The sequence below is a fragment of the Camelus dromedarius genome, chromosome 4 (genome assembly GCF_036321535.1).
Source record: "Camelus dromedarius isolate mCamDro1 chromosome 4, mCamDro1.pat, whole genome shotgun sequence".
Taxonomy (NCBI): domain Eukaryota; kingdom Metazoa; phylum Chordata; class Mammalia; order Artiodactyla; family Camelidae; genus Camelus; species Camelus dromedarius.
Window position 1 is genome coordinate 48,503,827 of NC_087439.1, and position 26,399 is coordinate 48,530,225.

The 26,399-nt window shown below is 41.7% G+C and overlaps 1 protein-coding gene across 5 annotated transcripts in view; it reads right to left on the reverse strand.

Annotated features, from left to right (window-relative positions):
• Positions 1–9,538: 9,538 nt before the first annotated feature.
• CHN1 (chimerin 1) overlaps positions 9,539–26,399 on the reverse strand; it is a 188,459-nt gene continuing 171,598 nt past the window's right edge. For all 5 annotated transcript variants that reach the window (XM_064484920.1, XM_064484919.1, XM_031451689.2 and 2 more), the window contains 5 exons: positions 20,930–21,103; positions 20,079–20,156; positions 18,391–18,528; positions 11,887–11,992; positions 9,539–10,443 (listed from right to left, as the gene is read on the reverse strand). In XM_064484920.1, coding sequence (XP_064340990.1) covers positions 10,272–10,443; positions 11,887–11,992; positions 18,391–18,528; positions 20,079–20,156; positions 20,930–21,103 — 668 coding nt within the window. In that variant the 3' untranslated portion in view covers positions 9,539–10,271. The remainder of the gene's footprint in view (positions 10,444–11,886; positions 11,993–18,390; positions 18,529–20,078; positions 20,157–20,929; positions 21,104–26,399) is intronic.

Consider the following 26,399-nt stretch of genomic DNA (forward strand, 5'->3'; position numbering starts at 1 on the left):
TGAACCTTGATCACGTGATGTTAAGTGAAACAAGGCAGACACAGAAGGACAAATCTGTGCAATTCCACTTATATGTCATTGTTTAATGGGTACAGGGTTTCTGTCTGGCATGGTGGGAAAAGTTCTGGAAACAGAGTGGTGATGGTTGCACCATCTTGTGAGTGTACTTAAGGCCTCTGAATTGCACACTTAAAAATGGTTAAAATGGTACATTTTGCTATGTATCTTTTACCACCCACTTGAAAAAAAAGTCTAGGGGGCTTTTAAGAATTCAATATGAATTGTCTCCCCAAATTCATATGTTGAAATCCTAACCGACAATGTGGTGGTATTTGGGAGGTAGGTGGGGCCTTTGGGAGGTAATTAGTGCATGAGGCTGAGACCTTCATGAGTGGGAGTCAAGCTCTTACAGGATGAGATGAGGGAGCTTGCCTCCCCTGGCTGCTCTCAGCTATGGGAGGGTACAGGAGGGGGGCCATCTGTCAACCAGAAAGCAGGCCTTCACCGGTACCAGATCTGCTGGCACCTTGATCGTGGATTTCCGGCCTCTAGGACTGTGAGAAACAAATGTGGGCTGTTTAAGCCACCCCGTCTGTGGTACTTTGTATTAGCAACCCAAACTAAAGCAGATGGGCTCAAAAAATTGTATAGAGGAGAGAGACCAGGGCTGTGGAATCATTTCTGTGTAACAGGAAAGACAGAAAGCGAGGTAACACTTCCTCATGGGAAACTAAAGACCGAGAGGAGAGCACCACCGTGTCAGGGCGCTGGAGTCCCCCCTGCAGCCCCGTCAACATCAGAAATGACGTCAGCGACTGGCTAGATCTGGCCGTTTCTTGAAAAGCGGCCCAGCTCTCTCCTACCTGCACTCATGTCTAAACAAAGGCCGACCCCAGCTGCCCTTCAAGGGGCTGTCCCTTGGAAAAATACCTTTTAGAATTCTTCTTCAATGTATGAGCCTACCCTGGACGCTACTTGAAAAGGAAAATGAATCTAAAGATGCTGCAACATGTTTGCATATACACAATGGAAATTTTGCTTCTCAAACAGCTTGCGCAGAAAACCTCACATCTCCATGGCAACTGGATTCCACCGTGACCACGCATCTCTGCCGGGTCACCCACCCATTTGTAAGCCTCAGCTCTTCAGCCCCTCCTGTCAAACACATGGGGCCCAGATGACATACCAACCATTTTAGTGGTTCCATACCTCCAGGATTGCTGGTGAGGGCTTGTTCTAGTCTATAAGGGACATTCCTGAACCCATCTAACCTGAGGCAGGGGACCAGCTCTTCCTGGAGCTCACTGAGAGGCAGAGGACTCTGGGGCAAGCTATCACCCGGTGGAAGCGGAAGACCCCTGCAGCCTACTCAGGGGTTCAGAGCACTGGACTGAGGGGATTGCTGCTGACCAGAAAATCAACCCCTTGGTAATCACAAAACTGCAAGTCTTGCATTCAGTAAAAATTTAGGTGATGATTAGATCCTTAAAGGTTTATTCCGTTGAACAGAAATTATGGCCCTTTCTAGGGTCTCCATGTCACCTTCCCTTTGATCTTTCAGAACAAGTACTTCTGTCAAATGTACATTTTTGCTACCATTTTCAAATAGCATTTTGGAGTGGCTGAGGGGGTGGCCGGAGGCCTGTCTTCCCCCGCAGTCGCCCTTCCCTGCTGACACAAGGGAAGCTTTGCAGGGGATTGTGGGTAGGTAAGAAAGCCTGCAATTTTGGTGTTTCAGGGTACCCAGCCCCTGACTGGCCAGCATGCCCCTGATCTCTCAGTTTTGATAATCAGCAAATTTTGTTTTTAGATTCCAGGCCTGACTGTTTCCCACGACTTTGCAGAAAGCCTCGGGCACTCCAAGAACTGACTTGGTATGTTTGCCCTTTGGATTGTATTTGATTCGGTCAGGCTTCAGCATAAGGAAGATGTGCAGGAAAGAAAGCAACTGTCCGTGCTGTTGGTGGATCACAGGGACTTTTTTTCCTTTACTACTTTTCCTTGCCTTTGAGAAAGTACAAAGGGCCAGGGGACAGTGCTTCTAACAGGCTGAGTTTCTCAGCATCATAGCTAAAGCTGAGCTGGGCTAGTCCCTGCTGGGCCATCCCTGAGGCTTCTCCACACCCGCTGTAGAGGTGGGCCCTTGGCATGTGTTCCTCTGAGACATCGCTAGTTCTCCCTCAGAGTGACCTTCCAATAAAGCCTTTACTTTGCTTCACCAGAAAGTTGGAAAAAGAAAAAGGAACGCTGGTTCATGAGGGGTAGGCAAGGAAAAAACCTTTGGCATCACCCATATTCAGCTCAGCAGACATGGAGGGGTATGGGTTTTGCAGATTGGGGAGCTCTGGCTTCCTTTTGCAGACAGACAGCTATTAATTAGATAGAAGCCAGCTGTGAGATAAAGAAAAAAGCATGGAGGGGAGACAGAAGGGGAGGAAGAGAGAGAGGGGGGATCAGGGTCTCCAGGAACCCAGGCCTGACCCAGATGTTTTAGGTAACATCTGTCTCCCCTCCCCCTCCCCTCTCCATCCCTCCCTTTCTTTTGTGACATGATGAAGTTCCTCCCTTTGGCAGCTCCGTTTCATCTGGCAGCACCAGCCAGAGCTAGAAGGATGCAAGTCTGTCTTCACAGATGTTTCCTTTTAATCACCATAATTAATATTAATGGTGATTAATTTTTAATGAGGACATACCAAGGAACACACTGGCAAAATGCTCATTGGTAATCTGAATAACCTTGCTTTTGTGAGGTCATTGTCCTTTTGGTTTGACCACCTGTTTCACAGACAATGCATCAGATCCCGGAATTCTCTGGTACTTTATTGATTTCTCCTCCTAAATCTAGGACAGGACCAGGGTGTTTCCAGAGCGGAAACAGTGGGGAAGTGAGCAGCCCTGACTGATTCCTCCTCCCACCTCTGTGGAGGCTGTGAAGGGACTAGGTGGGGACTTCCTCTGATCTTTCTGTAGCGCCACCAGGAATAGGAATTGTTACCTTGTGAGCATTCATGGAGGAGTGGCTTTGGGAATCCAAGGCCTGAAGGCATTCTGGCCCCTTGATGAATGGATGAATGCCTTGTTTGGGGCCTCAGGGACGGGTCCTCTGTAGACAGATTGGTGAGTGCCAATGAACCCTTGCTCACTAATCATGTAGAAACCCTTCATAATGTGCAGCCAGCCCAGCACAGAGGCGCTGGCAGTGGGGTGAGGATGCTTCCGTGTGGGGAAGCCTGGTGTCTGCTCACTCCCCATTAGCTTCCGGAGGTCAGGCTTGTATCTTTTATGCCCTGGTAGTTCTTCATTCCTCTCAAATCATTCATGACTTGACCTAAATCAGTGTTTTGAAAACGGGTGTTAAAGGAAAAAGATGTTCTTAGAGAAGTTAGTAGGTTTGCAGGAAAACAAGGCTTCCCATGCATGAGTTGCCAGTTTGCTTGATCCTCAAGGTTTGGTTTGGTTTGAAATGCAGAACTTTTCAGAGTCTTTATTATGCCACCATGATTGCAATCTTCATAAACGTGGAACTGATATACAGTTAGCCCTTGAACAACGTGGAGGTTGGGCCAGTTGAAAATCTGAGTGTAACTCGGAGCTGGCCCCCCGTATCTGCGGTTCCTCCATTTTCACGGTTCTGCTTCTCTGGATACAACCAACCACCCGTTCTGCAGCACCAGAGTACAAACTTATTGGGGAAAAACAAAATCCGTGTATAAGTGGCCCTGTACAGTTCAAACCCCTGCTGTTCAAGGCTCAACTGTGCAGTATTTCCCAAACTTGTTTGACTGTAGGGCCTTTTACTCTTGAAGTAACCGTTGAGCTCCCCAGTGTACTAGCAGACTGCCTGCTAATAAAGCAAAACTAAGTGAATTGGAGCGCAGGGCACAGGCAGAGCACCATGACAGCTGAGCAGTGTCTCCGAAGGGGAGGTCGGAGGAGGGCCCTGCTAGGTTTCGGGGTCTCGGCTTGAGTGTTTAAAATGTGTCTTTCTAGGTGGGAGACGACAGTCGTTTAAGACTGGTGAACACAGCAAGGGGCATGTTGAGGGTCCTGAGAGGTGAGCTGTTTAGGAAGCGAGCTGTTTGCCCAGGTGAGCTGTCTGTTGTCTCAGGTAAATGGATCTGCAGGAATTTCCTGAAGCAAACAATCTTATCTTCCTTGGGCAAGGGTATCTCAGAACAAAGAGCTAAGTCACGTGGACCCAGGTGGTCTCCCTTAGCTGAGCTAGGTTGATGCAAGTGCTCATAGTTCTCAGAACAATCCCTATTTCTTGCACTTTGTGGAATGCCATTCTCATCAAAGGCAGTCTGGAGACATGGAATCCTTCTTGAAGTGATTTCACATGGTTCTTGTTAGAACTCATCTCCTTTTTCTGACTTAACATCTAATTTGAGTTAAGCTATGTGATTTGGAACAAAATTTGAGTCAAAAAAGAAAGTACTGAGGACAGAATCAGAAACTAGGAGGTGAGACTCTGAAGGGAAGCAGATGTAGGCAGCCATATATAACTATGAACTTCTTACGTCATTATTATATAATTTCTTATTTTCTGTATTCTTGATGCTCTGGCATTTGAGGCCTTCATCCAGCGCCTCCCAGGGTTATCTAACGCCTAGAGATTGCGAAAGACCCTTCTGTAAGAGCACCTTTGAGACACAAACCAACTAACCCAGAGCCCCCTCCCCAAATATCTCCCTTATCAAACTCACACACCAAACCAATATTACCCCTGCCCTAAGTCACCCCACGGCCAGGTCTTCGACAACTAGGGACTATCTCCTATAGTCCAGAACCCATAGAAATTTTTTAAACCATCCAACCTACACTGACTCAGGGAACCTGCCTTGTCCACTCCTTCCCAAGAGAACCCCAAGAAAGGCTCTGGGCCATGCTCTGCCCTCTCCCCTTCTGCTCCTGACTGACCCTGGTCTGTCCCCATGTAGCCCTGTGTGGTGGGTCATGCCTGTTTCTAGGGATCTGGGAGTGTAACTTCCTCCTTCATGACATTTCCATGTCTGCATGTCTAACCTTACCTGATTAAAACAAATTCCGGGCACGTTTTAACACACCAACAGAAAATGCAACAGTCTGCACACCAGGGACACATTAGAATCCCCTGGGCAGCTGCCGGCCCAGGCCTTGCACACAGAGCATTGGATTTAATTGGCCAGCAGAAGGGCCTCAGGTGACTCTTGTAAGAAGCCAGGGCTGAGAAACAGAGCCAGGGCTTCTCAAAGTGTGATGGGGGGGACCAGCAGGATCAGTGACACCTGGGGGCTTGTTAGAAATGCAAATTTGGGGCCCCTACCCCAGACCTTGTAATTCAAAACCTCTGGAGCGAAGGCCTTTATCAAGTGACTCCAGGTGATTCTGAAAGATGCTAAAGTTTGAAAACCATGGCTCTGGGCAGAGTCAGAGAAGTGGGCCACTAGAGGGCCGAGGGCCAGGAGCCCTTACATTTATGGCTACATTTAATGCCTCTCCTGGTGCAGATCAACAGCTCCTTCTGTTCCCAGAATCTCAGTGCATCCCATAAATCGTGGTAGGTTGCATTTCCATTTTCGTTTATCTCAAGGTATTTTTTTTCTCTTTTGATTTCTTCTTTGACCCATTGGTTGCTCAGTAGCATGTTGTTTAATCTCCACATAGTTGTGAATTGTCCAGTTTTCTTCTTACAATTGATTTCTAGTTTCATACATTGTGGTTGGAAAAGATACTTGATATGATTTCAATCTTTTTAAATTTATTAAGATTTATTTTGTGGCTTAATGTAGGATCTGTCCTGGAGAATGTCCCATGTGTGCTTGAGAAGAATATGTATTCTATTGCTTTTGGGTGGAATGTTCTATGCATGTCTATTAAATTAACCTGGTGATGCGTCCTCTGTCTAAGGCCCATGTCTCCTTATTGATTTTATCTGGAATCTGTCCATTGATGAAAGTTAAGTATTTAAGTTCCCTACTGTTATCGTATTGCTATTTCTCCCTTCAGGTCTGTTAATATTTGCTATGTATATTTAGGTGCTCTTAGATTAGGTACATAAATATTTATAAATGTTATATCCTCTTTTTGGATTGACTCTTTTACTGTTGTGTAACGGCTTTCTTTGTCTCTTATTATATATAATCCTTGTCTTAAAGTCTATTTTATCTGATATAAGTATAGCTACCCCAGCTTTCTTTTGGTTTCTATTTGCATGGAGTATCTTTTTCCACCCCTTCACTTTCAGTCTGTGCGTGTCCTTACTTCTGAAATGAGTCTCTTATGGGCAGCGTTATCAATGAGTTTTGTATTTTTTATCCGTTCAGCCACTTTGTTGATTGGAGAAGTTAGTCCATTTACATTTAAAGTAATTATTGATAGTTTGTGTATTCACTGCCATTTTGTTAACTTTTCTGGCTGTTTTGTGTGTCCCGTTTCTCTCTTCTCCTGCTCTCCCTGTGTGACTTGATGATTTCCCCTTTGTGTATTTACTATAGGTTTTTGCTTTGCAGTTACCATGAGGCTTACATAAAACAACTTATATTTATAACTGTCTATTTTAAGATAAGTTTTAACGCTTTCTAAAGCTGTATATCTTCACTCCCTCCGCCTCCACATTTTATGGTTTTGATGTCAGTGTTCCTAGAATCTTGAAACAGAGCTGGCACTGAAGTAGCTGACTTAACCTTTGTATGCCCATGCTATCTCCTCTCTCATATAATTTGGTGCAATTAAAAAAAAAAAACTTGAACAAATTATTCCTATTATGAATTTTCCTTGGTAAGAATACAAATTGTCTTAGGAAGACATTCATTCCTTTGGCGAGGCATCCAAATACAAGGCCAGGCCTGATTTTCTGCATGGACAAGGCCAGCCTGTGCCCAGTTGTACCTGTAGACACACCCGAGGAAACTCGCGGGTCTGAGATGTCCGATACAATGAAAACCGAAGGATTTCTGTATTTCCAGAACCCACAGCAGAGGATGGCATGACGGGGCCCTTTCATGCTCCTCTGTCCACAGCTGGTGCCAAGACCCACAGAAAATAAGATGCCTTGTGAGGAAAAGGACAGAATTCAAGTTTCCTGGGCCACGGTGACCTGTTAGGTCTCCTGAGAACTGCAGCTGGTCTTGTTCCCAGGCCGGCCCAGCGCCTGGCCCCTGGGGAAGGAGCAGGCGGGAAACGGGTGTGGTGTGGAGAGCAGATGTGCCGGGGGACGCAGGTCTGGGCATCATTTGTTGAGAGGATGCAAGTGAGAACTAGGTCTCTAAGAACCAGAGATGCTGACAGATGCTGCTGTTCTCCTCTTCGCCTTCCCCCGTGTTCCACAGTGTGTGGCAGTCACGGGTCTGAGCCGCCGGTGTCCAGTGGGGGTGCGGTGGGCGGTAATGGTGTGTGTAAAGAACACGGCCACTTCAGCCCATAAGAGGAAACGCCTCTCACTTTACACTGAGACAAGTGTGAATGCCGTACAGCTGAAACAGGCAAATCAAGTCATAAAGATGCTTAAAGAGTTTCGTAAGAAGTTATCTTCCCAATGACTAACACATGTATTTGGGAGGAGAGTTTTGGGTGTCCTGCTTTTCCCCAATGCACATTACAAAACCCCCACTTTTGGCTATTTAAATGGACTTACCAATAATACATAATCAGCTTTGAGGCTATAAACTCTAAAATATTTTGTTAAAAATGAATAGTGTTGGAACCCCAAACCTAATTTTTTCAGAGGCCTTCCATCTGAGCTCATTAAGTAACCCGATACATTTTGATTAATAGCCATTCTTCTACTTAGGGTTGTGTTTTTCATCTCAATTCAGTGAAGGACTACTTTCTCTGGCCAGCTGGTGTAACTGACAGGCATTAAAAACGAACAGAAAAATGTAGAAAGGGAAAATCTTTGATTTCTCAATAATTTCTTTAAAACTGTATATAGAAAATTAAGACCTGGCCCTTACATTCAGGGCAGAGTATCTGTAGTGCTGCCAACTCTGGGTGGTCATGGAGGGATTTATTGGCCCTCCTCCCACTCCTGATGGGATGGAAATTGAAACCTCTGCCTCATCATAAAAGATCATGATTTAAGAAATCTCCAACTAGTCTTAGAAAGATACATCTAAAAGACTCTGGTTAATTATTAAGAGCCTCTCTAAGTGGGAACTGTTCCTTCATTTCAAGGCGTGTCTCCAACAGTCCAAGAGTGCTCACAGATGGTATAGCTCTGATTTGTATCTGCACGTCCTGAGGGAATGAACCACACATTCATGTTTCAAAACATACCCAGTGTACTTGTTACCAAGCCTGGTAAACAATAACCTTGTTTGAAGACATACTCAGAACTTTATTTGAACATCTGCTTCATGCTTACTTGACCATCATGCATTGTTCCTGTTCCAGACATACCTCTAATTTCAGTAAGTGCCTAAAGTCAACCATATCAGTTACTTTCAGGAGAAAAATAAGGTGATTATATCTAATAAGGCATATTTCTTTACAACTAAATTCTCCTTTAAAAGGATTTTGTACAAAATAATCTTCAGCCATGAGCACATCACAGTTCAACAGATTTCCTTACCCGGGGGCAGGTCCCTGTGATTAGAGTTCTCTGACAAATGTATTTCCTGAGTCAAAAGCATCGCCTTAGTGTTTAGTGTCTTTTAGTGATCTCCATTTTAAAGAAAATTTCTGTTATACAAAACAAATCTCTGTACTTTATTAATCTACATATCCAACGTTGCTGAGTGCAGTGACATTTTTCATAGCAGACTGTGGTGGGGAAGATAGCTGTGATGGACTGAATAACCACTTTTCTGAATATAAACATTAATAAAACATACCATCAACTTCCTACTATAGCCTAAGGGTATGAATATGGAAAAACTCCATATTTCTGTCAGTTCTCATTATCTTTGAAGATAGTCTTGAAAGCATTAAGGATTAAAATGGCAAAAATAGAAATATGTTGGGTTTTTTGGGTTGAGGTTTTTTTTTTTTTTTTTTTTTTTTGTACTTTTTAAAGCAGAACAGAATTTTAGTTCTGGAGGGGCACTCATTTGACAGATAAGGAAACAGACACTGGAGGGTCATTTGCTCCAAGCCATGTGGGGACTAGTGACGGGCTCAGGCCCTTCCCTGGGTTTCCTGGTGTCACGCTGCACACAGACCACCCTCCTCCAGTTGTCAGGATGCTACCTGGGACTCATCTCCGGAGTGCTGTCAGCTCAACTGCAGGTCAACATCATGTGTATCTGACAAAGCCAATGTTTAGAAAGTCACTCTTCTTAGTTAGCCCTTTTTTCTTTTTCTGATTACTCTAGAACAAATTCTGGCCTGCCTCCCCACTCCCCTAAAAAGCTGAGAAAATATTCTAAACTTTTGCCAGAGTATGCAAGAAGAAAAATAAATCCCATGAATTGGGATTCTATTTCTAAGCAGTTTTAAATTATTTTTTTAGGAGCGCAATGTGACTTTTAATAGTAAACAAAAGGGGTGAGAGAGCGTACTCAGTATTAAATAAATGGCCAAACACATTTTCCCAAATACTCTCAGTCTTGAGAAAAAATAAGCTATCAATATTTTTGATTTCTATAAGCCAAATTTAATAAATTAATAAATGCATGCCAGATAAAAACACAAAATTACAACTGAAAACCAATAATAATTTAACAGAAAATGCTCTGCGTTGTACTTTTTTTTATTGGTAGAGATAATTTACTAAAGTAACAAATCTGAAAACACATCTTGCTTTTGCTGGAAAGAAAGTACTATGTTAGAGGAACTCAGAGAAACCAGAAATAAAGCATTTGAGAAAAGTAGGCATCTGTTATAGTCTACGGCAATGCGGCAGCCAGAGGTGCTGTTCTATCCATTTGTGTGCATGTTTATGTAAGCATCAGAACCAATGACGTAGGACCCAAAAGCGAAGTCACGACAGATTTACTCTGCGAAACATGCTCAATTACGACCACAGGCGACCCGGGACGAAGGGGCGGTGCAGGCTTGGTGTCTCCTTTGTATGGGGTTCCCTTGTCAAACAGGGGGCTAATCATGCAATAGCTTGAGTTTCTGGTAACATGATAAACACCCGGGATTACTAGAACTGGAAAGCGTGTGTTCACTGTTTTACAAGGACAGCTGAGTGGTGCTACAAAAAAAATGGAAAGTTCCTTCATTTCAATCTGGTTATATGCCCAAACTTCTAACCAAGGAAGGATTCTGCTATAAGAGCCAATTAAATTACTATAAAACATTCCTTCATCTGTAAAACATTTCTTTTTTTCCTTCAAACTAAAAACTTAAAATAAAATGTCTTCATTCTTGATCAGCAGCTCTACCACCAGTCTCTGATACCGGATGTCATTCAGTGCGGCCATCGCATCCAGCTCGGGAGATCTCATGAGGGTTGGGCCAAAAACAATTCCAAGGTTCTCCGCGTTCATCAGGTTCTCCTTTTCGTGGAGGGTCACTCTGGAAAATACAAGGGAAGGACGATGACACTGTGTAAGCCCCGGGGGGCTTCCTCGTGCTAGAGCACTGACACAAAAGCAAGATTCGCACACAAAACTTAATTTGTGTCCACTGGTCAGCTCTTCCGCTAGGTTATTTCTCTGTACTTCTCCTTACCTTCCAAGTACTGACTTTCCTTAAAATCAACTGTGTTAGTAAATAATTCAAACTTCTGGTGACCACGGGAGCTGAAGCCCGAGTTAATGCGCTGGGCTGTGTGGGGTCGGTTCTATTTGTGGATTCTCCTGCCGAAGCCTGGAGCTGCAGGGGTGTGTTTGCAAACAGAGAAGGGATGGGGTCATCTTGATTATTCCATCAGCCCTCCCTCCACTTCAGCGATCTTGTTTCCTTTAGAGCATTTTTGCAAGCTGAATAGTTTATTGAGTATCCAGGGAGAGCGTGGTAGCAATCTTTAACAGGAAATGGCTTGGGAAGCAACCTCGTCAGGGAACATAAGGATTTATACTCCTTTTACTGCTACAGCAAAGGCACAGAGACCATAATTTGCTAGTTATTCCTTTGTTTTAGTGTGGAGTACTTACCTGCATCCATGTATAATGCAAACTTGAATTAACAAGTGAGGTTGTAAGCAAGTTAAACAAAAGTTTTCACTCATGGTGCTTTTAAGGAGGGAAAACATGTAAACCCTTAAAAGCACCATGAGTTAAAATATTCATTTCTTGGTAACTTGTGCCAGAAGGCATACAAAATACACGTCAGGTTCTGCTGTCTTATTTGTTTCTGATTGGTCTTATATTTGGAAACCATAAAACCACTAAAACTTGGTCATAGAATTTTAAAAACTTTGCTTCAACTGGGAGAGATCGAGGGTGACTGAGCAGGGAAGCGAAGCTACATCACCACATCAGTCACTTTAAAACATTAAACCAGAAGTAACTGAAAGATTTTATTTCCCATTCCTCTTTTTACTACATCACTTTTTACTTCAGATTTCAGTGTTGGCAACATTAATTCAATAATCTAAAATCCCACACCTGAAGTGCCTATTTTGGGGCAAGATATAAGAAAAGGGAGCCTTCCTGCAAGTTGCTTCGCTCTTGCTTTGTTATACTAACGTGAGTGTCTTTAGAGCTGCAACCTTTTCCCTTTCTGCAAAAATTAACACGTGCCCTTGGCAGATTATTGGTGTTTCTAGCACATTTGCAAACATATACCGGAACTGCGAAGACATTTATGCCAGAGTCAAGTCTGCACCCAGTACTGTAGTGCAGAATAGTTTTAGCATTCCTTCTCAATGTGTGTGATCTCATGCAAAGAAGGCAAGATAGCTGTGCATTTATTCATTAATTCAACAGGTCCTTTGTCCTTTCTTTTGCCTTCACTTTCATTTGGTTCTGAACATTTGGATGTGGTACAAGCCTGAGCTTGCAGTCTGTAACTTGCCTCTTCAGATGCGCCATGAGGTACCGGAGGGTCTCGCAGTGAGCAGGCGGCAGCAGTTTCAGTGCTTCGTGGAGGGTTTCTAATTGCTCGTCAGGATCCATCATTTCTACATAGCGAGAGGAACACCAAGCAGAGAAACTTTGACAACTGGTACACACGGTCCACTTAATTCCATTCTTGGGGTGGGCTTCTGAAACGGGTAGGAAGTACTTTCTCACCTATCCTTGCCTACCACTCTGGAAAATATTTTTAAGGTTCAAGTCTCAGATTTCTAAAAGCTTAGTGTCACTGTGGCCATGCTGTTTACTTGGGCTTTTGGGGGGAGCAGCCAGTGTTTTTACTTGTGTGTCCTGGTGTCTGTAATTATGAAAATTGGATACTGGATGTGTAGGATGTGACTATAAAAAAATCAGACACCTATGTCTGATAAAAACACGGATAAAAACTTACACAATTCAAGTGAGGTCATCTTAGAACATTAGAGACATACTTAAGTGATGTACTGTTCAAAATATTTTGGAAATCCCATTTTAGTACTGTATATAAAGTAGGTTAACAACAAGGTCCTACTGTATAGCACAAGAACTATATTCAATATCTTGTAATAGCCTATAATGAAAAATATGGAAAGGAATGTGTGTGTATATATATGTATAAAATATATGTATGACTTAATCACTATGCTGTACACCAGAGACTAACACAACACTGTAAATTGACTATCCTTCAATTGAAAAAGAAACGAACAGAAAAACCAAAATCTCCTTTCGGTAGTGACGCACAAGCTACAGCAGCCCATGCCCTCTGCAGCCCCTACAGTCTTACTGATATTCATGCTTTCTTCTTTTTAAACCAAGAAATGTATCAGTCAACATTTCCTTCATTTATTAGATTTAGTTTTAAATTTCTTTGTTATATAAAAAAGCCAATTCTACCCTCAAAGTGCAAAAATATTCTACTACTTAGGACATTTGGAAGAATGCCATACAGACTTTGAAGGCAATTCCAAATGTTCTGAGTGACGACAGGATCCCTGAACTAAAAGTGGCTCCTATAAAGGTGTAAACTTTGAAGGGGACCATCTTTATTTGGATATTTTAGTTCTGGTATATTCTGCCAAAAAGCCACATTCCTCTGAGGTCCCAGTGCATTTAATTCATCAATTATTTCCACATTCAGAAATAAGACATCTTTGGAATTTTGTGCTCCAAAAAAGAGGACCCTAGCAACATTCCTGCTTCTACCCAGATTTCAGGAAGATGGGGTGCCTTAATGCTGGGTTTCAGGGCAACTGGCTTTAAATGTTGGATAGATACCTTGAAATGCTGGAAGGCCACAGCCGACCAGAATATCACATTCAAGACACAAGACCAAGAATCCCAGTCTTTCTAATTTATAAAACAAACCAACTTAAGGATAGTGCATTAGAGTCAGGTAAAAACTGATATAAGATGAATGTGAAAAGCTCCTCGCATTGGCAGAGCAGCTTCCACACATTTCAGGATGTAAAGAGTGACCGAAGCTTTTTAATTCAAAGAAACTGGCCATTTTACAATTTCTGCCCAAAGCTTCCCCAGGGTTCTTAGTTCATTTCTTAACAATAAAGAAAGTATTATTTGCCTTTTACTATGATAAATAATGTATGGTCTTTGAGCCTTGGGGCCTCTACAGAGTGCCAGTTCATAACAGCAGTAACATCTCAGATACTGAAATTCAATTATTTAATTTCTAGAATTAAAAGAAGAAAATTCCATTTACTAATAAAAAACTATTACTTAGTTTTTACTTAGCTATAGTGTTTACCATTGGACAAATTAATTTGAAACTACACTATTCTGGAAATTGAAAAAAGAGTAATTTAGTTTCCTTTAACTTCTACGATTAATATGTTATAAGGAGAATGTTAAGACAGTGTGAAGTTAAGGGCAGTGCTGGTGGGCTAGCAGACACACAAAATTCCCCCTTAGAGAGCTCACTTTCCACTGGAGGGTGACTGACAATAAACAATGTTCTATGTTATAGTTCATGCTGTATTGGAATGAGGGAAGCGCTATGGAAAAAAAAATCAGGATAAGAAACACTGGAGGCTGCAATTTTAAATAGGGTGGTAAGGACAGAGCTAATGAGAAAGAAGGTCTTGAGTACAGACTTGGAGGGAGCAAGAGAATGAATCCTGTGGAGATCTGGGGGAAGATGGTTCCAGGCAGAGGGACAGCCGTGCAAAGGTCCTGAGGTGAGAGCATGCCTGTAATGTTTGAGGAAAAGTGAGGAGCCAAATGTGGCTGCGAGACTGAGAAAGAGGAGAGTGGAAGGGGGAGATGTCAGGAGGGACTGGGGTGCTTTAACAGGCAGGCGCCGTGGGCTGCGCTAAGAACTCAGCACTGACTGAGCGAAATGGGAAGGTTCTGCACAAGGGAGGGTCATGATCCAACATACCTTTCTCACTGTATCTCTCCTCTGGCTGCACTGTGGGAAACAGACTACGGGAGGGTGAGAGTAAAAACAGGGAGACCCTTCTGGTAATTATTAACAAAAATCCAGGTGAAAGACACTCGTTTAGACCAGGTGGTGGCAGGGAAGGTGTTAAGAAGTTGCTGGATTGTGGGTATATTTTAAAGGTAGAGTCTAGAGGATTTCCTGACGAGGGAGGTATGTAAAAGTGAAGAATCAAGAATGAGCCAAGTTTTGGGCTTAGGACACTGGAAGGATGGAATCTCAGTTAACTGAGATGGGGAAGATTATGGATGGAGGGGGTTTGGTGGAGAAGACCAAGAGTTTGGTTTGAGATGCCCTTCCAGACATCCAGGTGAACATGCTGATCAGGGACTTATCTGGTGTTTAGGGACGAGGTCCAGACTGGAGATACAAATCTGGGAATGTATGACAAAATGCATTTGAATACACTGGTATCAAATTGACTGAGATTCTTCTCTGGAGTTCATTTCCCTTTTTTTCTCCCACTTAGAAGAGTATTCCCCACGATCAGTTTTTCAGAGGACACAAATCTTCAGCCCTAAGAAAACCAAAGCATAACGGAGGGAGACCCAGTGGAATGCGCTCGGAGATGACTGGCCATCATCAGCTGTTTCAAATATAAGAAAGGCCTGCATGTGGGAGAGGGTGATAGCAGGACCACCGCCAGTGGGAGGGAGTTAAAAGCATGCAGACCGCCTTGTGCTCAGTGGACATCTGTCCACCAGCAGACAGGCTGCCTAGAGAAGCGGTGGTCTTGCAGTTAACAGAGAATTTAAAAAAGAATGTGTTGTAGAAGGAGGTCCAGTTACACGACCCCTTAGGGTAGCTAAAAACTCTAAGACTTTATGGTTCTTAATATAAAATTATGTTTACTCGTGCGACAAATACTTTTGAGCCCCTTTAATGTAAATGGGCACTGCGGGTAAACAAACGTGAGCGAGAGGACTCCTGCCTCTGAGCGAGATACGGTCTAGGAAGGAAGACGAGACGCGAATCTAACTCGGGCAGGAAGGAGAGGCTGGGGAAGAGGCAGGCCCAGTGCGATGGGGACCCAGTGGGCAAAGGGGGCCTGTGGCCGGAGGTCCTGGGAAGGTCTGGGACGTCGTGGGGGCCGGAAATGAGCATTCTGCACATGTGTCAGACCTAGTTACAGGCTCTTTTAAAGGATGTGTTGTCAGTTCTTTACAGAGAAGCTCAAATATGAGAAGAATAAAACTTAGGCAAGCAAAGGGGGTGAGTGAGCGGCAGAGCTGAGGGGGAACTCAGCAAGCTCCCGTTCTTGGCTTCTCTTGAGGGTGTTTTAAGATGCTGAGGACAAAGAACCCTGGGTTTTGCTTCTGAGTTTGTCTGACTCACTCAAAGTTACACACTAACTTTTCTAAGATCTTCTGGGCAGAGCTCTTAGACTCCTTGGCCAGAGGAAGGGTGCTGCATTCAGCCCGACCGGCACCTCCCTCTTCCTGGCGCTGTCGCTGTGGCCGGGACGCCTCTGTGCAAGCTGGCTTACTGAGCAGGGCCTGTGGGAGGCCTCTGCCTTCTAGGCCTTTGAATTTTAGGGCACCAATTTCTTCACTGGCGGGGGAGAGTGAGGAAGAAGGGCTGGGTGGACCAAGGCTTCTAGGTGGCTCATAAGGGAGTTTCCAGGGGTTTATGAAGCTCTTCCAGACTTTGGTCAGGATGCTCTGGCCTCCTCCACCCTTGTATCCCCTTTTCCTGCAGCCACCCCCTTCCAGCTTCCACCCAGCAGCTTCTCCAAGGGAGGCTGCGACAGCAGGACTCAAACAGCTTTTGCTGTAGGAAGCTTTAATATGAATTCTGATTTTTTTGTTGGCCAGTAAGTCCCAGAGATATATGTGAGACCTAAAGAACATGGCTCTAGTTGTTTTAGCAGCTGAGAAACAAAAAAGTTCAAGAGCAGCTGCATCGGGAAGGGTGAGCCGGTTCTGTCCTTTGTTTGGAAAGGGTTCCCCTGCCCCCATCCCGTCTTCCTCCTCCATGTAAGCTGTTTGCTTCCTGTTCTGTCAGGGGAACCAGGCAGGGTGCAGAGTGCAGAGAGCCAGAGATTTGAGGTTAGACAGACATGGGTTTGAATGCCAGGGCCACCTCCTCTCACGATGTGACCTTGGACAATTATACTTCTAACATCTCATTTCTTCTAAACCAACATCATGGATGTATAGGGGCCAGCACCACTCCTGGCACCTAGTATACGCCCTAAGTCTGAGCTCCTCTCATCTTCCTTATCTGCCTGTACAGATAAGCGAATGGCTGTATCTATGTGTATAAAGAATGAAACAGATTCTGCTACTAGAAAAGACATGTTACAAGGACACAATGTTCCACAGACTCTTTGATATCAAGATCAAACATGTACAGTCAGCGTTTGTATTGTGCATAAGTATTATGCCAGGGTTTTTGGTGTTGCACATCAAAATGGTTTTATATTATAAGGAAACAGAATTTTTTCCTTGATTTAGAGTTTCTTTCTTATGATGTGCTTTCAAGAGCTCTCTGAGGGGCTACAAGGGGGCTTGCTGATTTCACACAGGAGGGCTGTTTCAGACATGAGCCCAAGAAGAGTGACAACTGGTTTGGAGGAATAATACAGAGGGGAGATTGGCCTCAGCAACTCGGGTGGGTGTGGGGAAGGAAGGTGAGGTAACTTGGGGGTGTGGGGCCAAAGGCCTTACAATCCATACGGAGAGCTTAGATTTTTCTTCTAGGTAGATACAGTGGTTGTGTAGCACAGAACTGGGGTTTGAATCCTGGCCCTGTCCTCTGCTAACTGGATGCCCCTGGGGTTGCCACAGAAGACAAGTTTCAATATTACTCCCAGGCAACATGGGGGCAGGACCACCGTCCAGCGGAGCCCTCAGTGTTGTTCTGGGATCAGAGCAAACCGTGGTCTGGGCGGCCCTTCACGACACAGGTGTGTGTCAAGCGCTTTCTAGATTAGTGGCCATCAGACTCATCTCTCGGGGGGACCTCTGCCCGCCAAACATGAACCCGTAATCTCCCTCAGACCATCTTCCTGAGCGGCCAAATCCATCCCAGGTTCCAATGGAAGACATCTCGAGCCTTTCAGGCTTCCAACACAAAAGTTTGTAGAAATCAGTGTAGTTCTCCCAGCCGTTCTCTACAGGAGAGCTTGAGCTGACCTGCAAGAAGTCAGGGCTCCGTGGAACTCACCACAAAAATTCTCAACACAAGCTCTGAAGGGGAGACTGGAAATCAGAACAAAGAAAGTTTCTACTTCATGAAATTGCAAAGTCAAAAAGCAAATCAGCGTTACTAAGGAAGTGATGTTATTATTTAAAGATCAAGACTGCATATGGTTTTTAAGAGAGGAAAGCAAACGACAGAAATAGCCTCTTTTCTATAAAATGGTAATGCTAACACTTAAAAAGATTTCCTTCTTTAAAAAAACAAGTGTGAATTGCAGGTATGATTTTTGCACTATAAATAAAATTTGGCAAATGAGCCTCTGCTTTCTCATTTTCATCTTAACTAGAACTGAAAAAATAACTTTTTGATCTAAAACAGTGCTCCTTGAAATATGATCTACAGACCAGTGCCAGTTTTCAAACTGTTCATTAATGGCCTATCATAGAAGTACAGAAATTGAGAGTAAGAACTGAGAAACTTTTACAGCAATCTGACGAGCAATCTGTATGCTTGCTGAATCTAATAATCAAACAGTTGGTCTTGCTTTTTCAATTTTATTTTTCTACTCACTTCTATTCTATTTTACAAAAGTACTGGTCCATATCTAAGGAGAGAACTGGTACAAGCCTTACTTGGGAAAATACCGGTTAGCACATGACAAAGATGCTTCTGGTGGCAGAAGTCATAAATAACCCATATTACAGGAGAGTTCAAGATTCTTGTGAGTATATTAGCCATGGAGAGAGGCCAGGGGGAAATAGTTCATAAAATGCATTTAAGATATTCAGCAGAAAAAAATAGGAGACGTGATTACCAAGAGAGGCGACTTGTTAGGTTATTTGGATTGCGCGCCATCATACTTACTGGCAGACTCTATAAACTTAGGGTAGGCGTCATACGTGATGAGTGGGATGGGTAAATCCCTGAAGTACAGTTTCAGCGCACCCGTGATGATGTTGATGTCTTCATACATGTTCACAGAAATATCTGCTTTCTCACCATCTTTGAAGGATGTTAAGAGAAACAAAAGTAAATATCTGGATTCACAGCACTTTTAACAAATAACAGTCTTTAAAGATTAGCAATGCTTCAGTTTTTAACATCAAATTCACTGGGCTGATATATATATATATATATTTTTTTTTCTGTGAAAGATTAAATCTATTTTGAAATGTTTATTTTTAAACATTTTTTTATTGAGTAATAGTCATTTTACAATGTTGTATCAATTTCTAGTATAGAACACAATTTTTCAGTTCTATATGAACATTTATAATATTCATTGTCACATTTTTTTTCGCTATGTGAAATTTTTATTCTTAAAAGTTGTTTTCCATGTTTAATTATGGAGGGAAGAAAGAACAAGTAGAGCACAGGGGTCCTCATGGTAGTGAAAGTTCTGTATGACACTATCATGGTGGATACATGACATTATGCATTTGCCAAAACCCATAGGACTGTACAGCGTAAAGACTGAACTTTGATATAATGGATCAGTGTTGGTTCATCAAGTGTAACAAATGTACCAATGCAAGCTGTTAACAATAGGGGAGACCGGGCAGGGGCAGGAGAAGAGGAGTTACATGGGGAATCTCCCACAGCCAGTGGCCGGGGGTGGGCATGCTCAGCGGCTGCCTTCCGGAGAAAACGCGATGCCTGTTAACGTTTAACCTGGTGTTGATTCAGGGTTATTTCTGATGCTGTTACTTCACTTCATCTCCTTTGATCTTATCAAATACTTGGGCTGGCCTAGATTTCCTCCTGTCGGGTTGGTAACGATATTTAATTTATTTTGTCTTATGCCTCTGTTGGCTATTAAAGAGATTTGTGCTGGGAGAGGTGTGTAATGGAACTAGAAATATATACTTGCAAAGGGAACAGGCTCTTTACGATCACAGCTCCTATTCTCTTCCACCTTCTGTATTCAAGCTTACAGTTCTTTGGTACCACATATTCCAGTACTCAAAACAAAAACAAACTGGAGAACCTGGGAACAAATCTTAACTTAAATGTTAGTTAAGAGGAAATAAGCCACACTGAGCTTTTCTTTGGCTGGTTCCCTCCTCCACAGGAGGTCTGATGCCAGACAGTGCTCAGCTCCTCTCAGATTCTTGCCTGGACACATGAGCCAGGACTTAGGTAACATGACTGCTGGGGAAGCAGGCACGAAGGCAGGGTTAGGTGGGCCGCCGCAGACCCAGGAAATCTGAGATGTGTAATAACTTAGATCCCTGCCCACCCCCTCGGCACCGTTTTCTCTATGGTTCTTGGTAAATGTAATTGCTCTTTATATATTTCAGTGAACATGGATCAGCCTTAGATACTCAAATATTGGAATATAGTTAAATTTTATGCTTCTTTCTCATCCTGAAATTTAACAGTTTAATATTTACAACTAATAAAAAATAACAAAAATTGTAAGCTAAGCCTTTTTATTGGCATAATAATCATTAATGATTTAGAAAAAAATGATGCAAAGAATAACATAAGAAGCTGTGCTTTTTTGGCAGAGTATTATTGTTGTAAGTTAATGAACCTGCTGGAAAACCCACCTCTGTCAAAAGCCATCTTGACATCTTCAATTAGGTCACTGAATCCTGATACTCGATATAGTCCTTCAGAATTAAGACCTGTAAAAATAAAGCAGGGGAGCTAATTAGTTTCTTCGGAATTACGCCTTTTCTTCACATTTTACCTTCTTTCCATGCTTCAGGCTGGGGAAGTAACGTGTCAGGAAGAATGATGAAATATACATGTTTAGAGACCTCTTCACACTTTTCTCCTAAAATAAAACCGTTTCACTCACAGTTCTTTAACTCTGACCTACTGTCACCTGAATATCTGTAATTTGGCTCATCATTTAAGATCAAATAGATTTAATTAGATCAACTATGTTGAGTCTTAAGGGAAATAATTAATCACCCCAATTACACCATAAATTCTCTTACATAATAGAAGAATAAGATAAATTATATTAATAGGCCTGTAGCAGTAATTCCCAAGTGGCAAAGAATAATTAGGGTGCAGTTCTGGGGTTTGGTTTGTTTTTTTCTTTGGCGTAGGAGAGTTTTAAACAGACTGGTTACACCTTTGCTTTTTGGACCTAAGAAAAACATAAAGGCTAAAAAATGAATTGGTATTTACATGTGAACTTTTACAGACTGAAAGTATCATCCCTAAATATATTTTTAAGTATATTTCTTATAGCTGGTTAAATGTACCTTCAAATTATGCTGGTTAATTATTGGTTAAATGAATTCACTTCAGACTTTCAGATCACTTGGTATCTGAAATCGTTCCCCCTAAACTTCCAGAAGAAAACCTGGTTGTGTAGTGAGGCACCCAGAAAGGCAGTATGACTCGCATTCGTGGTGAATTACAACAGGCGCTGGAAATGCCTCACCTCTGGATTCAATTTCCCTGATGCACATGTCCACCACCATGGGCCGCTTAGCGATGTGGGCTTTCACAAGTGTTGTAAGGTCACAACTGTACACCTTCTTGACGTGCTTCAAGTCTGGCTTACAGTCATTTGGGACCATCTTGGAACACTGCTTATGAACATTCAAACCGCAATCTAAAAAAAGAATAAAGAAAGGAAAAACTCATGAATATTTTCAGAGTTTTGAGCCTTCGGGAGTGTTTATTTTGGCAAGACATTCCAGCCTCAATTAGGTTTAAAAGGGGACTAGCTTCCAGGCTGTGGAGTAGGGGAAACATTCTTCCCATCCTTTCTTTAGAAAAAATTGATTTTAAGGTAGAAGCCCAGAATTCTAGCTCATGCTCTGTCATTTACCTGCTGTATGATCTCAGGAGGAAACCAACCCAAACCAGACAAAATCAATCAGTGTTCAATTAAATGTCTACAAGATGTAACATTGTACCAACTAGTCAACTAAAAATATACCCATTTCTTTAAATATATATAAAAATTATAATGTGGGATATAACTGCATTTTAATACGTCTGCTATGAGGTGGAATCGAACCTCCAAAAGTAAGAGTATCGCAGGGCCCTCTAACACAGTGCCGCTCGCACCTGTCCACTCCTCGCCCGTCATATATATGTACAAGATAATGAATATATGATACATCTAGTAGCCAAAAATAGCTAAGGTTATTACTATTTGTTATGACTAACACTATTACAGCCAAGCACTATTCTAAGCGCTTTACATTATTTCATTTAAGTTCACAAAACTCTATTAAAACAGGTACTATTATTCTCATTTTCTAAAGCTGATGAAACCAAGCACACAGGTGTTAAGTGACTTACCCACGACATTTGGTACACAGTGCAACTGAGATTCACGCCTACAAAGACTGCAAAGTCCACAATTTTATTAGCACCTCTACCATACTGCCTCTACTGAAGTTATTCCTTTGCTTTGTAATTTTACTGGGTTATAACTTCCATGATGCCAGAACCCAGCTATTTCCCAGTTAATATTTTGAGACATTTTATGTTCAATAAGAAGAGTAAAATGGCATTTTAGAAGAAATAGAGAGGAATCTAAATATTTTGCTAGATTAGACCTAAGAGACATGGACCATACCTGAATAATTTAACTAAAATAAACATCACCTTTATGTTTTTTAAAACATTACCCATTTGTTTTTAAGTTCATGAAAATTTGATGCTGACCTCTAGTAAACTCAACCCAAGGGAGGTATACACAGTTTGCAGCCAGGTCTCAATGAATCTGCAAACCACACAATGCCCTGACCACTGTCCTGAGGCAAGCTTCAGTTTTGTTTGCTGTTTTGGCAGGAAGGGGGAGCACAGTATTTACCTCACAGAATTGTTATGAGAATTCATGAGCCAATGCATGCAAGGTGGTTTGCATATTATAAAATGTCAGACAAATACTGACAATCATCATCATTATTGTGACTTTTGGTAAAGCTGCAGTCTAGTTATGTATGGCAGGAACAATGAACAGAGACAAGGAAAAGTAGCCAAAACTTCTCAACGGAATCATGCTTTCATTAAATACAGAGACCCTGCCAACCTGAAAAAGACCTTAAGGCTGTGGTGACTCTGAGGAATTCATATGTATTGAGCACCTACTACATGCAAAGACAGGCCAGGTGCAGAGGGAAGTTGAGTCCTTGCACGTGTGAGTGGAAGTGGACAAGCACCGGGGATGGCACGGCCAGTGCTAATGCTGCCCCTTCATCACTCAGGAGCAACAGCTGCTTCTACAAATACAGAGAGGCTTCCAGAGCAAGGAGCGTGATCTATACTCTCTGAGGAGATCACCCAACGCTGCTCTGTATAATTAAATAACGTCCAAATAAGTACATGACCCAAACCCCAAATTCCTATTTATATCTGTTAGATATAAATAGGATTCCTGATTCAGTCATATGGCAAATCAGTGGCAAAATGTCCAGTTAAAAGACCTCATTTTCCCTGAATATTTTAATGTTTTGGATAACTTCTGTAATTTAAACTTAGATCTGTAATCTATTAGTTATGTGATTTTGACTTACTTAAACTTTCTGTGCCTCAGTTATGTAAAAGGGGAATAATAATAGTATTTATCCATTTAATATTAGCTGTTATTAGGTTCTATTATTTATTATTAAGTTAATGTGAGGCTTTAATGTTAATATAATAGTACGTACACACAGTAAGTTATAAGTGCTTACCATGACTCTGTTATTATTTAGAAGGATGAAACAACATTTTAAGGCCTTTCCTAGGTTGTGCCCCGGGGTTCGTTATATGTTGTCATAATCAGCTTAAAGTTGGGTGCTAAGCTGACCTCTAGGCGAGTTCTGTTTGTCAGATGTGAATGCCAGGTCCTGAAGAGGGGGTTACAGCTGCTTCCTTATCTTCACTGTTCTTAATGCATTTCCTTTACATAAAAGTAAGTACATCTTTTTTTTCTGACTGCTTTTACCAAATTTGGGGAGTTTTCAGCCACTAATTTTTCAAATATCTTTTACCCTCTCACTCACTTTATCCTTTCTTGGGACTCCAACCATCCAAGTGTGAAATCTTTTGTTACTATCCTACAGGCCTCTAAGGCTCAGTTCACTTTTAAAAAATCTATTTTCTCTCTCATTTGAATTGGATAATTTCTATTGATCTATCTTCAGGTTCAAGGAGTCCTTCCTCTGACACATCCAGTCTGCTGCTGAGCCCATCCAATGGTTTGTTCATAAATTTTTCAGTTTTAAAATTTCCATTTAGTTCTTTCTTGTACCTTCATTTCTTTTCTGATATTTCCTATTTTTTCATTTGTTTCAAGAATGTTTATAATTGCTTCTTGGAACATTTTTATGATAGCTGCTTTCCTTGTCTGATAACTCCAACATCTGTGTTATCTCAATATTGCTGACTGTTGATTGTCTTTTTTCATCTGAGTTAAGATTTTCCTGGTATTTGGTATGAAATGTAATTTAGAACTGCATCCTGGATATTTTGAGTGCTATGAGACTCTGGTTCCTATTGAAATCTTCAATTTTAGCAGGTAGTTAACCTGTTTAGATTTAGAATGCACTTCCTGGCACGCTTTTGTAAGCTGTGTTTCAAATGTCAACCTAGTTTATAAAGCCTTTGTAACGCTATTGTAGTGCTATTTTGCCTACCAACTCATATGTGCTCCAAATGGCAGGACTATACCCCACATTCTGGGGAGGGAGAGGGCAACCTCCTAGTTATTACTGCTAATGTAGGGATGGAAGTCAGGTTTTGCCCACAGACCGGGCTGGGGAGGAGTGCTGTGCCGCATGGAACTGCAGGGTGGGCACGGAAGACAGGGCCCCGTCCACAGACCTGGGCTGAGTGGGTGCGGCTTCTACTACAGGGTGGGGATGAGCGTCAGGGACCCACCCACAGACCCAGCTGAGCAGGGGTACCACTTTCATCCTGCAAGATGGTGATGGAAAACCCAAAGGCTTCTGCTGTAGCATGCACCGGGTAGGGGTAGCAGTGTGGCTTTTTCGTGGTCTTTTGCTATTATTGTTGTGAGGAGTAAAACAAAACATTTATCCATCTGGGCTAGAAGCAGAAGAACTCTTACATATTATTTTAAAAGTATAAAAGTCAGCAAAGCTTCATTACTTATAGTAATGTTGATGTGCCTCATACTTTTAAGCGTGAACACAGAACTCACAGATCCAGCTGGGAAGAGCCATTGGTAACAACCAATCCCAATGTCTTAATTTCACAAAGACAAAGAAGCTCAGAGAGGCTAAATGCCTTGTTCAAGTTACTCAGCTAGAAAGTGGTAGAACTGAGATTTAAACCAAGTCTGTGCTCTTCCCACTGAACGATATATATACCACTTCTCACCAGCAGTACACCACGTACGCTGAGTTACTGTTTTCAGGGTTAACAATGTATCTATTTTCAACCTCTTACTCAATAATGTATATTGTACTCATTATTTGCTGTACATACTTGAGTTTAAAAGACACTCCTGTATTTGACTGTCATAGATATCTATACATGATTTGGCAAGGACTTTTAAAAAGCAATGATAAAACCTGCCCATTATATTCTTGTTTTGTCATATGTTTTCCTTATGTATGAACTCTAAATGGAAGTCCAGTAGAAAGCAAAACAGTAAAATTCTGATGCATCCACAGGATATCGAAACATCTGGAAGGCACTAATGGTTTGATATTAATATTAACTTTATTCCTTTGACTGTTTACAGTTATCTCCCATTTTAAACATCAGCAAACACCTAACTTATTTGTGACTCAGTAAAAACTGGATAAAGTGATGATTGCGCTCAGATTTCAGTATTTAATGAGGAGGGAAATGCTTCCTCAACTGATATTCTTTCTTCCATTTGAATAAGATTAAACTATGGGACAATATTTTATGCTCAGTAGTTTTAGAAATAAACTTCAAAGGCCAAATATTTGGCAGGATTGGAACATGAACTCCTTCAGAAGACCAAAGGATAGGGCAAAGTCATTAAAATAAAGCATCTTTATATCCTTAAGTTCACAGTGCAATATACCAGCTCCGAGCTTGCTCTGAAAATTGCTGCTTCAGGGACCAGCAGTATATCAATATTTCAGTTTGCCATTAAGACTTTATTTGGTTTTCATACTTATTTATTAAAGTCATATAACTCCTATATAGTTCCATTTCTCCCAGGGAAGCTCTACACTATAAATGGAAAAAAAAAAAAAAAGTCCATAAAAGAGTATTTCATTTGTTGCATCTCATGGTCTGGTAGGTTATTTTTATGTTATAATTAAACCACACTTCCCCCTCCCAATTTTTCAAGTTAATAAGCATAGAATAAACATATGAAAGGAAGAATGAAAAATTCAAATCATATTTTATTCTGTCCTTTACTAATAAAATACTTCTATTACTTAGACTATGAACTTGAGGTTAGTCTTAGATTTTCTGGTCTTGATTTCTCTGAAAAATATGTGTGCTTTGTATTTAAAAAGCACACAAACCTATTTTTTGAAATAAATAGCTGATTATTACTTATATTCATTGATAGGATTAAGGAGCAATGTTCATGTGTGTTCCAAAAGGAAAATTATTATTCATTCTGTTCTGAGTGTTCCTATTTTAAATAACTGCAAATAAAAGTTTTATTTTTTTAGCCATGTCTCTTAGTTGTCCCTACCTCCACCCCACCCCGACTCAGGAGGAGTGGGAATAGTCCATTTCTTTCTTTCTTGTCTTTTTTCTTTCACTGACCTATAGTTGACTTATAATGTTGTTAGTTTCTGGTGTACAACATACTGATTCAGTTATACTTACATGTTCTTTTCAGATTCTTTATCATTATAGGTTATTACAAGATATTGAATATAGTTTCCTGTGCTAAACAGTAAGACTGTTGGTTTTCTATTTTATATGCAGTAGTTTGTACTGCAGATCCC